General features: G+C 46.2%; 1 protein-coding gene across 1 annotated transcript; it reads left to right on the top strand.

Annotated features, from left to right (window-relative positions):
* The first annotated feature begins 1,428 nt into the window (after nt 1–1,428).
* On the top strand, nt 1,429–10,102 carry fam89b (family with sequence similarity 89 member B). Its single transcript, XM_048524867.2, has 2 exons — nt 1,429–2,046; nt 8,855–10,102. The coding sequence occupies exons 1-2, from the start codon at nt 1,798–1,800 to the stop codon at nt 9,128–9,130; spliced, it is 525 nt and encodes a 174-aa protein (XP_048380824.1). The 5' UTR covers nt 1,429–1,797; the 3' UTR covers nt 9,131–10,102.
* The last annotated feature ends 4,827 nt before the right edge of the window (nt 10,103–14,929 follow it).

Below are 14,929 nucleotides of genomic sequence, written 5' to 3'. Positions count from 1 at the left end.
CCTGCTCTGCATTCAATAAAATCATGGCTGATTGTTTTGTGGACTCAGCTCCACTTACCCACCCGCTCACTGTAACCCTTAGCTCCTTTACTCATCAAAACTCCCATCTTCTTTTGCCTTAAAACATTCAATGAGTGCTTCAAGTGCTTTACTGGGCAGGCAATTCTCCAGATTCACAACCCTTTAGGTGAAGAAGTTCCACCTCAACTCAGTCCTAAATCTGCTCCCCCTTATTTTCAGGCTATGCCCTGTGGATCTAGTTTCACCAGCTAGTGGAAACAACCTCCCTGCTTCTATTTTATCTAATCCCTTCAAAACTTCATATGTTTCTATAAGATCACCCCCCCATTCTTCTAATTTCCAATGAACATAAAGAACTGCGGATGCTGGGAATCAGAAACAGCAGAAATTGCTGGAAAAGCTCAACAGGTCCAGCAACATCTGTGGAGAGAAATCAGAGTTAACATTTCAAGTCTGGTGACCCTTTCTGAGTTGTGAGAAAAGGTTCACTGGACCTGAAATGTTAATGTCTGATTTCTCCCAATCAAATAGACTGGTGCTGTTGTCCCTGGAGTGTCAGAGGCTGAGGGGGGTGACCTTATAGAGGTTTATAAAAACATGAGGGACATGGATAGACAAGGTCTTTTCCCCAGGGTAGGGGAGTCCAAAGTTAGAGGGGCATAGGTTAGGGTGAGAAGGGAAAGATTTACAAAGGACCTAAGGGGTACGTTTCTCACACAGAGGGCGGTGCGTGTATGGAATGAGCTGCCAGAGGAAGTGGTGGAGGCTGGTACAGTTACAGCATTTAAGAGAAAAGGAAGGATTTAGAGGGATATGGGCCAAATGCTGGCAAATGGGATTAGGTTTATTTTGGATATCTGGTCGGGATGGGCGTGCTGGACCGAAGGGTCTGTTTCTGAGCTGTGCACATCTCTATGTGACTCCATGACTATTTATCCCCTGCTTTGTGGGATCTTGCTGTGCATGATGTCTTCATTTGCACTGCCTCAGAAACATAAACGCTGTGAAAGAGAGAGGGAGAGATAACAAGGTGTAGAGCTGGATGAAGACAGCAGGCCAAGCAGCATCAGAGGAGCAGGAAGGCTGACCTTTCGGGTCTGGACCCTTCTCCAGAAAAATCAGAAAAGAGAGAGAGGGCGTGTGAGAGGACAGTAATTACTCTCAGAAATTAGCAACCTTTAAAAGACACAGTGAGAGGACAGTAAATATCCTGCAGAAATCTCCACAGGTAAAAACGAGATCAGTTACCAGTGGAATTTAAAAACAACCTTTTTTTAATCCTCGCGGCGGGGGGGGGGGAGAGAAAACAAAACTCAAGTGCGGAAATAGTTTGAGATTTTTGGTTTGGGATTTGGAGAGGCGTTGTTTATTTTTTTGGAGGGGGGCGGAGAGAAACGTCGGAAACAAAATCAACAAGTTTGCAAAGGAAACAGCAATGCCCTCACGCTTTCAGGGCGTGGTGGTAAGCCAAAGAATAGAATCTGCACAGAAACCGGATCTTTTTAAACAGGAAATCCCAGGGAGGAGGATTTGTAGTGTGCGCGCCTGTAAGAGAAAGAGAGAGGTTTAGCTTTTAAAATTAGAAAGGAAAGCTTATTTTTTAAAGCAAAGAGACAGAGAGAGTGTTTGCAAAACTGGTTCCAAGTTGCACTTTTTAACAATTTCATTAGTTGTAGCGTTTCCTGGAGGAGGGAGTGGGAGAGAGAGAGAGGAAACTTTGACTGAGACAGCCGTGCTCTGCATGAGCTAGGCAGACCAGAGCAGGGAACAGAGGGTATGAACGGGGTGCAGGACGAGCCCTCCGGGAGCCTAGTCTCTGGCATCGAGGGGCTCCCACCGTTGCCCAAGGGTCTGAGCGGTATCCTCAATTCCAGCGGGGGGTCGTGGAGGGACGTGGAGAGGCTGTACGCCAAGAAGACCATGATCCAGGACGAGCTGAGCCGGCCCCGCCTGGCCACCGAGAACTTACTAAGGAACAAGCCGGCCAATCTAGACGCGGCCCTGGCGTTGTTACGGAAGGAGATGGTAAGCCAAGACAGCACTCCTCTTCCCTTCTCTTCCCGTGCCACCCATCAGCAAAAAGTAGTGGAGTACTGGGACAGACCCTTTGGCCCATCGAGCCCCGTGCTGGTCAAAACCAACCACTTTGATCCCAAGCCCTGAATGCCTTGGTCTTGCAAAGGTGTCCAGAATCATTCAGTATGGAAACAGACCCTTGGATCCCAACTCAGTCTTGTCCTTTATTGGTCAGTGCATAGAGTAGGAGGGCTGGGAGGGTCATGTTGCGGCTGTCCAGGACATTGGTTAAGGCCACTTTTGGAATCCTGCCTTCAATTCTGGTCTCCCTGCTGCAGGGAGGATGTTGTGAGACTTGAAAGGGCTCAGAAAAGATTTACAAGGATGTTGCCAGGGTTGGGGATACAGGGAGAGGCTGAGTAGCTGGGATAGCGCAGTGTGGAGCTTTTTTCACAGGGCTTTTTTCTCTGGAGCGTCGGAGGCTGAGGGCTGATTTTGTAGAAGTTTATGAAATCATGAGGATCATGGACGGGGTGAATAGTCCAAAACTAGAGGGTCATAAGTTTAAGGTGAGAGGGGAAAGATCTAAAAAGGAGCTAAGAGGCAACTTTTTCATGCAGAGGATGGTGCGTATATGGAATGAGCTGCCAGAGGAAGTGGTGGAGACTGGTAAATTACAACATGTAAAAGGCATCTGGATGGATATATGCATTGGAAGGGTCTAGAGGGATATGGGCCAAATGCTGACAAATGGGACTAGATTAATTTAGGAAACATGTTCGACATGGACAAATTGGGTGAAGTGTCTTTTTCCATTCTCTAAATCTCTATGATTCTACTCCATGCTGACCATATATTCAAACTAAACTAGTCCCTCCTGCCTGCTCCTGGTCCATATCCCTCCAAACCTATTTGCATACTTATTCCAAATATCTTTTGAACATTTGTGACGGTACCTACACTTCCTCTAGAAGTTCATTCCGCATATGAACTACTCTGTATGTAAAAAAAAGTTGCCCCCTTTTTAAAACTTTCTCTTCTCATCTTAAAAATATCCTCCCTAATTTTGAACTTCTCAACCCTACAGAAAAGACCTTTGTTATTCACCTTTATCTGTCCCCCCCACCCCCCATGATTTTATAGACCTCTAAGTTCACCCCCTCAACTTCTTTGGCTTCAGCGAAGGAAGTCCCAACATATCCAGCCAATAACTGATGATGTTCCAACTCCTATACTCAAAGGTCTGAGCAACGAAGGCAAGCTTGCTAAATGTCTTCTGAACTCTCCCTACCGGTGATGCAAATTTCTAAGAATTATGTATCCTGAACCCCTAGGTCTCTCTGTTCTACAACACTACCCACGGCCCCAACATTAAATTTGTTTGTTTTGCCAAACTGCAATACCTCTCATTTATTCAATTAAAACCCCATCTGCCACCCCTCAGCCCAATGACCCAATTGATCAAGATCTCTTTGTAATCTTAGAGCTGCCTCCATGTTCCTGTCTCAAGTTGTGTTTTAGATTGCCACCATCCTTTGAGTGAATACACTTTCCCTCACATTCCCCTCAAAACCTCCTGCCCTTTAGCTTAAATCGATGGTCCTTGATCCCTCCATCAAAGGGGGTCGTTCCTCTCTGCCTACCCTGTCTATTCTCCTCTTATTTTTAAACATCTCAGTCACATGTCATCCTCCACCAGTCTCCTCTGCTCCATGGAAAACAATAACAGTCCATCCAAACTCTCTTTGTAGCTGAGATAGTAGTAACTGCAGACTTTCTTCTGAAGAAGGGTCTAGGCCCGAAACGTCAGCCTTCCTGCTCCTCTGATGTTTGGCCTGCTGTGTTCATCCAGTTCTACATCTTGTTATCTCTTTGTAGCTGATTGTCTAGCGAGCACCTAACCCCCACACATACGCGTCTTTGGTATCTCGCCCTCGCCTTCTGGGGCATTGAACCTATTCATAAGAAATGAGACCAGGAGCAGCCATTCGGCCCCTCAAGCTTGTTCTGTCATTCAGTAAGATCATGGCTGATCTTTTCGTGGACTCTGCTCCACTTACCTGCCTGCTCTCCAAAACCCTTAATCCATCATTGCCTTAAAAACATTCATTGAGGTAAAAATTGAATTAAAATATCCCCATCTGCCGTGGCAGGATTCGAACCCATGACCCAGTGAATATTAGCCCGAACTCCTGGATTACAGAAACAGACCATTTGGTCCAACTCATCCATGCTGACCAGATATCCTCAATTAATGTACTCCCATTTGCCAGCATTTAGCCCATATCCCTCTAAACCCTTCCTCTTCATGTCCCCATCCAGATGCCTTTTAAATGTTGTCATTGTACCAGCCCCCACCACTTCCTCTGGCAGCTCGTTCCATACACGCACCACCCTCTGTGTGAAAAAGTTGCCCCGCAGGTCCCTTTTAAATCTTTCCCCTCTCGCCTTAAACCTATGCCCCTCTAGTTTTGGGCTCCCCTACCCTGGGGAAAAGACCTTGTCTATTCACCCTATCCATTCCACTCAAGATTTTATAAACCTCTATAAGGTCATCCCTCAGCCTCCGACACGCGAGGGAGAATAGCCGCAGTTTATTCAGCCTCTCCCTAGAGCTTAAACCCTCCAACCCCAGGCAACATCCTCGTAAATCTTTTCTGCGCTCTTTCAAGTTTAATAACATCTTTCCTTTAGCGGTCCAGAGTTATTACTGTCTTATGTCTTCAGGGTGCTTGCCCACACAATCTAGACCTGTGATTCTTTGTTAGTGGTATTGAAGGGAGTGCTGCACTGCTGTCAAATTTAGAGGATGGATCCAGGGATGAGGAATGTTGGTCACATGGATAAATTGGGGATGCCATCCTTGGAGAAAGAGGTGATTTGCCAGAAGTTTTCAAAACTCTGAGGGGTCTCAGGCAGGGTAGACGGGGAGGAACTATTCCCACTGGTCAAAGGATTGAGAATGAGAGGGTGTGGACTTCCGGTAATTAGTAAATGAAGCAAAAGTAAGACGAGGAGTATATTTTTTTTTCACGCCGCGAGTGGATAGGGTCTGAGACATGTTGCCAGAGACTGTGACGGAGGCAGGTCTTCATTCATTCACTGGATGAGGATGTCGCTGGCCAGGCAGCATTTATTGCCCCATCCCTAATTGCCCTGAGGGCAGTGAAGAGTCAACCATATTGCTGTGGGTCTGGAGTCACATGTAGGCCCAGATCATGTAAGGATGGCAGTTTCCTTCGCCGAAAGGGCATCCAACAATTGACAATGCATTCACAGTCATTGTTAGAATGGTAATTCCAGATACTTATTGAATTCAAACCCCACCATCTCCCTCAGCAGGATTCGAACCCAGGTCCACTGAACGTTACGGGGGCCTCTGGATTAACAGTCCAGTGATAATACCACTAGGCCATTGCCTCCCCCGTGATCTAACTGAAACTTGCAGAATACTAAGTCCCCTTGATAGAATGATGCAGAGAAGGTACCTCCACCAAGAGAAGAGACTAGGACCCGAGGACACAGCCTCAGAGTGAAGGGACAACCCTCTAGAATGGAGATGAGGAAGAATTTCTTCAGCCGGAGGGTGGAACTCAATGCAGCAGAGAGCTGTGGAGGCCAAGCCATTGAAGGGATTTAAGACAGAGACAGGTAGGTTCTTGATTGGTAAGGAACTCTAGGCTCATGGGGAAAAGGCAGGAGAATGGCGTTGAGAAGCATAGGAGCCATGATTGCGTGGCAGAGCAGACCCATTGGACTGAATGGCCTAATTCTCCTATATCTTGTGGTCTTGTGGATATCTTCAGGCTAAGTGAACAGATAATAACTTGGCAGGTATGTGGGAACGTTTGAGGCTATTTACTTTAGCAGGAAAACGAGCTGGATATGATTTAAATGCAAAAAAGGCTGCAGAATGCTGCAGCACTGTGGGATTTGAGTGTCCTTGTAATGAATTATACAAAAGCTAGCATTCAAATTCCGAGCTAATAGGGAAGGCAGATGGAATATTGGTGTTTATTTCAAAGGGAATGGAGTATAAAAGCAGGGAGGGCTTACTAAAACTGGGCAGACTACAGCTGGAATGCTGTGCAATTACCAGTTTTGGTCGCTTTATTTAAGGCATTGGAAGGAGTCCAGAGAAAGTTCACTTGGCTAATCCTGGTTATGGATGGATTTTTTTAATGAGTTTAGAAGAATGACAGGCGATGAAACATGCAAGATTTTTAAGGGGGCTTGACGGGGGTAGATATGCAGACACTATAGAGTCATACAGCATGGAAACAGACCCTTCGGTCCAACAGTCCATGCCGACCATAATCCCAAATCAAACCAGTCCCACCTCCCTTCATTTGGCCCATATTGTTCCAAACATTTTTTCATCGTGAACTTATACTTTTAAACGCTGTAACTGTACCCGCATCGACCACTTCCTCTGGAAGTTCATTCTGCACATGATCCACTCTCTGTGTAAAAAAAATTGCCCTCCCCCCCACCATGTCCTGTTTAAATCTCTCTCCTCTCACCTTAAAAATTATGTCCCCTTGTTTTGAAATCCACCCCCCCCCCCCACTATGGAAAAGACAACTGCCATTCTCCTTATCTATAACCCCTATTATTTTATAAACCTCTGTAAGGTCACTCCTTCGCCTCCTACATTCCAGTGAAAAAAGTCCCAGCCTATCTAGCCTCTCCTCATAACTCAAACCTTCCATTCCCAGCAACATCTTGAACCCTCTCCAGCTTATAATACACTTTGTTGTTGCCTCTGGTGGGTCCATCCAGAACCTGAGGGCATATTTTCAGAATTGGGGGGGGTCACACATTTTAAGGTGGAGATGAGGAGGAATTCCTTCTCTCAGTAGGTAGGGAAACTGTGGCATTCTTTACTGCAGAGGGCTGTCAATGCTGTGTCGTTAAGGAGGTTCAAGGCTAAGACACATGGATTTCTAACCGGTTAGGGGGAAAAAAGGCAAGAATGTGGAGTTGAAGATGATCAGCCAGGATATCTTTGAAGCATTGGAGCAGACCCAATGGGCTGAATGGCCTACTTCTGCACCTGCATCTTCTGGATCCTCTTACATGCCCATGTGAGAAGGCAGGTGAAGGTTCACTTTAATGCCTCACATGTAAAAAGGCTAATCCGAGAGCCTAAGATAACAAGGTGTAGAGCTGAATGAACACAGCAGGCCAAGCAGCATCACAGGAGCAGGAAAGCTGACATTTCGGGCCTAGACCCCAACACTCCCTCAGTACTGCACGGCCAGTGTCAGCTTGTGTTTTGTATCCTATTCTTTGTTATTTTGGAAGCCAATTTGCACACAGGCTCCCACAAGCTGGTTACCAGATTTTTAACTGATGTTAGTACAGGGACCCCATTTGCACATACACTGACTCTCACTGGGATGCAGGCTCACACACAGACACACACACACACAGAATTTCAGGCTCTCACACACACACACACACACACACAGACTTTCACTGGGGTACAGGCTCTCTCTCTCTCTCACACACACACACTCACACACACACACACAATATTTCAGGCTCACACACACACACACACACAGACTTTCACTGGGGTACAGGCTCTCTCTCTCTCTCTCTCTCACACACACACTCACACATATGCACTCACACACACACACACACACTGGGTTAGTGTCACGCAGATCATGATTAGGTAGAAACTACTGCTGAACCGTTTTCCTTTCCTGTGCATATATATTTTGACCTGGAGCCCGGAGCTCAGCACAGGGAGTGCTCTGAACAACCTGCGCCTATCCTGGCCTTGTGTGAGCTATGTCTTCCCAATTTTTTTTGTTGTTGATGCTTGCCTGAAAGAGCACTCTGTTTCTTTCGGTTTGATTCAGCAGCTGCTGGTGGAGGGCGAGGATTGAGTTTAGGGCCCAGTAAACGTAGAGACCTGTAGCCACATCTGTTCCTGTTTATTCAGGCTGTCCAGCCTGTTCTTGCATCTGGCTCACAGGACATTCTGAATCACTGTTTTGTCAATTGGGACAATACCCACGGACAGCTTCCCATCCCCCTACTTCCAAACACTCAGGCCGAAAGGCCCTGCTATTCCATAGCATGGGCAGGCATCCTTGCACCTTCTGTGGAGAAGATTTGAGGGGCTGAACGGCCTTTCCCCCAAATGTCCCCTGCCTCACAGCCCCACCCCAGCTGCTCGATGATCCAGCCCTTGCTATACCTTCCCTTCCTCCCCAGGCACGGGATGCATGGCGTAGACGCCAGTTTAATTGGTGTGTTTAAAGACGTGAAGTTTGGATCAGCAGGACCCCAAGACTGATGTATCCCTTCCCTCTCCCTAACCCCAGGGTCTCTGAACGCTGATCAGAAACAGCAGCTGCAGCTGATTGCCCCCTGACCCTGGGCAGTGATTGGTTTGCAGATGACCCCCTGGTTAATTCTCCCCTCTTACCCTGGGGACACTGGATACTGATTGGGAGCAGATGACCCCTGGCTGATTACCTCTGCCCCCCCCGACCCTGGGGTCACTGGACATTGGTTGGTTGCAGATGAACCCTGGTTAATTCTTCCCTCTGACCCTGGGGTCGCTAGACAACGGATTAGGATGACTGACTACCCTCTTCCCTAAAGTCTTGAACTCCAATTGTGGTCTTTATCATGGGCGCTGAGGGCACCCATGGGAGCTGGGGTTGGCGTTGAGGGGGAGGGTGGGGCTGGGCAGTTCAGGATTGTGCCTCCCCCCCCCCCCCACCTTTTCCCGACGCACCAGATCAAAGTGTACATCTCCCCACCTCTGCCCGATCTTGTCTCTCCTCATCCACAGGTGGGCCTGCGACAGCTCGACATGTCCCTCCTCTGCCAACTGTGGTCGCTGCACGAGTCCATTCAGGAATACAAGGGTCTGTACCAGGACCTGACCTCGTCCATGCACTCCTACGTCTCGGAAAATGCTGACTACGATGATGACGATGAGTATGAGGCCGAGCAGGATTGCTCAGATCGCTGCAAGGATGAAGCAGTGCACAAGAGCCTCAAAGTGCCCCAGACGCAGAACTCGCGGGACAAGTGGTTGCAAGATTCCTTCCACATTACGATATAAACAGCAGGCACTTTCGGTGACACTGCTTCCCGGTTCTGCCTTTCCTTTTATAAAAATATCCATTCCCGGGATATGCGGTTCACCAGCAAGGTCAACATTTTATTGTCATCCTGTGTGGAAATGGCGGTGAGCTGAGAGACCCTGCTCCGTTAAGTAAGGAGAGCAGATTTCATTTGTGGTGGGGATGTCAGGGGGACTTGGAATGGCCTCATGACTTCACAAATCCTAGAGTGGGGCAGGTGGGGTTAGGGATGAGAGGGGGGGATTGGTAAAGTGGAGGAAGGAGGTGGAGAGAACAGGCAGGAATGTCGTATCTGGTCACTATTGGAGCTGACCCCGTTGATTGGGCGCACAGCCCCATGCCAATCATGGCCTCCTTGTGCATTACGAATTTGGACTGACAAACTCGCATTGGTCTTGACTCTCCTGTTGGCTCAATTTGCTGCTCAGGAAATTTTCGCAAAAGGTTGTTTCTTCATTCTGATGCTGTCTGCTATAGACTTTTTTTAAAATATCTGCGGCCATACCAAAATCAGGGCAAACTGTGTCCGTTCAGAATCAGGTTTCAAACTCCAGTGAGAGTCAGTGTGTGTGGGAGTCTGTACCCCAGTGAGAATCAGTGAGCACGAGCTGTACCCCAGTGACTGTGTGTGTGTATGTGTGTTTGTGCGAGCTGTACCCCAGTGAGAGTCCGCGTGTGTGTGTGGAACTTGTACCCAAGTAGGAGTCAGTTTGTGATCCTGGATTTCTGTCCTGTTCATCTCTCGTAGCTGGCAATATAATTTGCTGACAACGAAATTGAGATGTTTTTCACTTTGAGACAAAACTCACGTTCATGTTATATGGTTAGAATTCTGAAATCCATGTTGGAAGACAGCAGCTTTTATATAATTTATATTTAGCATTGCTTTATTTTTCAGTTTAGTAGCAAGACACATTAAGTTATACAGTACATGATTTTAACACATGACATGTAACCATTAATTATAAATAAATGAATTTGACTTACCTGTTTCTTTTGGATGTGTTTTATGCCACCTGATTTTTATGTTCATCTCAGTGGGGGATTTTGGTGGTCAGAATGGCCCATTTTCCACTTTACATCCCCATCAAACACTCCCAGGACAGCAACAACATGGGGTAAGATGCAAATAAAAGGTCTCTCTAATCTTTTAAACTGAAAGTAACATTTCTTCTACATTGTCCTGGGAGTGTTTGATGGGGACAGGGACAGCACATGATTAGAAGCAGAGTAAAGCCTCCTGTACATTTCCCCCACCAAACACTCTTAGGACAGCGTCAGCACAATGTTACAGAGTAAAGCCCTCTCTACCTTTTAAAACTGAAAATAAAGTTCCCTCCACACTGTCCTCATCACACACTCACAAGTTAGGAAAAAGGGTTAGATACAGAATGAAGCTCCTGCTCTTTTGAACTCAATGTAAACTGAAAGTAAAGCCCCCATTACATTGTCCCCATCAGATATTCCTAGGGACGTGATATCACAGGATTAGACACAGAGTAGGTCTCCCCCTAGTCTTTTAAACTGACAGTAAAGCTCCCAAGACAGGTAAAGCACAGGATATTGTATCGATATCACTAGCCATTGGCAGTGGATGTGGTGCTGAGTAAACAAGCCATTTTGTCCTGGATGGTGTCAAGTTTCTGGAGTGTTGTTGGAGCTGCAGTCATCCAGACAAATGGGGGGAAATATTCCAGCACACTCCTAACTTGTGCCTTGGACAGACCTGGGAGTAAGGAAATAAGCAACTCGCTGCAGAATACCCACAGGTTTTTGACTACCCCATTCAGAGTGATCGGGTTGATAATTTCTGACCAGTCTGATAAGAGATGGTGTCACATCTCTGTGGAGTGGGTGGGTCCACTGACTTAGATTAGGGACATGACCACTGAGCTTCAGGAGCCATCCTGCAGAATCCCCAGCCTCTGACCAGCTCACTCAGATACAAACAGTTCATCACAAAGCCAGCAGGAATCTGTTAAAGGAGGCAACATCTTTAATATTTAAGGTGCATTTCATGGCATGTGGACAAGGACAGCATTCAGCACACGTGCCTAATTGCCCCCTGAAATGAGTGGCTTGCTCATTTCAGAGGGCAGTTAAGAGGCAATTGATGTGTGTAGCTATGCTTCTGGAGGCTGGATAAGGATGGCAGATTCCCTTAAAACGCATGAGTGAACGAGATGGGTTTTTATGACAATCAATGTTGCCATGATGGAGACTAACTTCCAGCTCTAAATTTCATGAATTAGATTTAAATTACTAGCAAGTATGGGATTTGAATCAATGCTCCAAAAGCATTTAGCCTGGGTTTCTGGATTACTAGTTCAGTTATATTAGCACTGCATCACAGTCAAACCCAGACATGCACGTGGGTTACAGATCTATTCTATAACATGGACTGGGTGAGCTTGTTCAGCCTGTCCTGCTAATCAATCAAATCATGGCTCATCCATAGCTTCATTCAAAACTCCTGACTTTGGCAAGACTGCAGTCTGTCAAGTGGGACGTATAACTGGGGAAAAAGATTTCCACCTGGCGGATCATTTGGGTAAGGTACGCACAGCGTGCAAAGTTTGGTGGAGGCAGGTTCAATCAAGGTTTTGAGGAGGGCTCTGGACGATTCTGCAAACAGTAATAAGCTACAAGGATATGGCAAAAAGGCAGGAGAATGGCGTGGGAGGAGGGCGGGTTAGGGAATTGAGGTCATCGCTGAGCCTTGATCACACTGAATGGTACAGCAGGCTCAGGGAGGGGGAGCGAGAGGGAACGGCCTACTCCTGCTCCTATCTTCGATGGCACTTAGTCATGATGCTTGTTTGGAGAGCTGGCACTGACACAATGGGTTGAATGGCCTCGGACAATGACGTAACACTTTTGTGAAAAGCACCAATTAGATCTACCTCCTTTGTAAATCACTTTAAATATGTGTCGCCTTGTTTTTGATTGTTTTACAAATGACAAATGTTTCTCCTTATCTGATCTATCCAGCACCCCCTGTAAGTTTGAAAACTTTTATCTCCTCTTAGACCTTTTTCTCTCTTAAGGATAACCAATCCAACCAATCCTCAAAATTGAAGCTTCCCTTTTTTATTCATTCACAGGACATCACTGGCCAGGCAGCATTTACTGCCCCATCCCTAATTGCCCAGAGGGCAGTTAAGAGTGAACGACATTGCTGTGAGTCTGGAGTCATATGTAGGCCAACCCAGGTGGGCTTTTCCCCAAAGATCAACAGTGGATTCATGGTCATCATTAGACTCTCAATTCCAGATTTTTACTGAATTCAAATTCCACCATCTGCTGTGGTGGGATTCGAACTCTGGCCCCTGGAACATTATCTGGATCTCTGGATTAACAATCCAGCAATAATACCACAAGACCATCATCTCCCCATAATTATTCTTATAAATCTCTTCTGCATTCCCTCCAATGCTTTCATCTCCTGCAGCAGCCAGAACTTTACACAATATTCCAGCTGAGTCTGGAAGATGTTTGTGGAGAGCAAATACCGAAGGTGTTAAAATGTGGTGCCAATCAAGTGGGGGGCTTCATCCTGTATGGTGTCGAGTTTCTGGAGTGTTGTTAGGGCTCAGCTGGGCAAGTGGGGCGTACTCCATCACACTCCTGTCGATGGTGGACAAGATTTCTTTTATTGGGGAAGTGGGGGTCAGGCGGCGAGTTAATTACTGCAGAATTCCTAGCCTCTGGGCTGCCCTTGAGGCTGCAGTATTCATAAATAGCTCATCCAGTTCAGTTTCTGGTGAATAGTGACTCGCAGGATATTGATCGTGGGGAATATAGCAATATCAATGAATGGCATGTGGCTAACAGAATACAAGGAGAATCTGCTCTTCTCCCATGTTAATATGGGCAGACTAGTTAAGAAAAGACTGTATAGGGCAGCCACCTGGAGGTCAGTTCAACCCTCAACCCAAGGGATACTGCGCAGCTTTGAACTCTTTCACAAGGGGACCTTGATGCCATTTCCAGCTTGCATTTCTGTAGCACCTTTCACAATGTCGTAAAGACTTGACACTGCTTTTGAGTAGTCACACCCATAATGCCTGAAACATGGCAGGCGATTTACACAGCAAGATTCCACTGACAGCTCTGTGTATGTTAGCTCTGGCTAGGTTAGGGGCACACTAGACTCAGAATCCATAGATTCAAGTCTTACTTCAGGGCTTTGCCATGAAACAAATCAAGGCTGTAAGTTCCAGTGTTGTACCGAGGGGGTGCTGTGCTGTCAGAGGTGACAACTTTCAATGAGACATTAAACCAAAGTCCGCTCAGAAAAATGTAAAAAGTCCCATGGCAATACGGAGTCATACAGCATGGTAACAGATTCTTCGGCTCAACCAGTCTGTGCCGATCATAGACCCAAACTAAACTAGTCCCACCTGCCTGCTCCTGCCCCATAACCCTTCAAACCTATTCCTGTATCTATCCAAATGTCTTTTAAATGTTGTAATTGTACCCTCATCCACCACTTCCTCTGGAAGTTCATTGAACATGTGAACCACCCTCTGTGTAAAAAACTTTCTCCTTCATGTCCTTTTTAAATCTCAGCCCTCTCACCTTAAAAAATGTGCCCCCTGGTCTTGAAATCCCCCAACCTAGGGAAAGGACAACTACCATTAACTCTATCTGTACCTCTCATGGTTTTAGAAACTTCCATAAGGTCGCCTCTCGACCTCCTGCGCTTCAGTGAAAGATGACCCATTTATAAAAAAAGTCGCCAGTGCTTGAAAATTGTAACTACAGGGAAAAATTGGAGAGGCTAGAATTGTTTTCCTTAGAACAGAGGAGGCAGATGGGTGGTTTAACTGAGCCGTACAAAATAATGAGGGGTTTGAGGACAGTGCACAAGGAAAACGGGTTTTCCTACAGGAAAAGTCGATTCCCATGGGGCACAGATTTAAGGCGATCCCAAATAAGGTTTGAAGGAGTCTTGACGAAACTCTTTTTACATTCCAGAGGGAGTTACCTGTCTGGAATTCATTGTCCAGTTGGTGGTTGAAGTGGAAACCATCAATTCATTTAAGAGGAATGTAGATCTGCCCCTGAAGCTCTGTAACCTACAAGGCTACAGGCCAAAGGCTGTAATGTAGGGTTAGTATGGGAGCTTTGTTTATTCAATTGGGCTGAATGGCCTCTTTCTGTACTTAGTTTTTCTATGGTTAGAGGAGATCTTTAAGTTTATTCAAGGCTGAATTAGAAACATTTTTGACAGACCACAGACTTCAGGCTTATGGGGCGCAGATAGGTACAGAGACCACAACGAGATTGTGAGCACTGAATGATGGAGAAAGGTTGAAGGAGTAGTCCTGCTGTCAAGTCCTTTGATACACAAATTATTCAAAAAATATATTATCTGGTCGATATCACATTGCTCTTTATAGGAGCTCACTGAGTGGATACCAACTACTACATTAAAATAATCTCTACACTTCAGTGATTTTACAACAAATGTATGTCATTTTGGTGGTTGCGAAAGGCACTATATAAATGCAAGTTTTTTTCATTTTTCACCACTTCTTTCACTCTTTCAGAACCTACCAATTGCACTTTTTGTTTTCCTCTGTTCTGCAGAAAAGCTGCCAACCCACCATGTCAACTCCAGGTTCTCTCTCTCCACTTACGCTGCCCGACCTGCTGAATATATCATGTCTCTATACGGCTAAGTAAATCTAGATGTAAAGTATGGTCTGGTTTCAAAGGTTTGGGCAGTGATTCTGCAGATCACAAAATGTGTCCATTTTTGATTGCAGGTC

Source organism: Stegostoma tigrinum, chromosome 42, assembly GCF_030684315.1.
Source record: "Stegostoma tigrinum isolate sSteTig4 chromosome 42, sSteTig4.hap1, whole genome shotgun sequence".
Lineage (NCBI taxonomy): Eukaryota > Metazoa > Chordata > Chondrichthyes > Orectolobiformes > Stegostomatidae > Stegostoma > Stegostoma tigrinum.
This window is presented reverse-complemented; position numbering and strand designations above follow the sequence as displayed.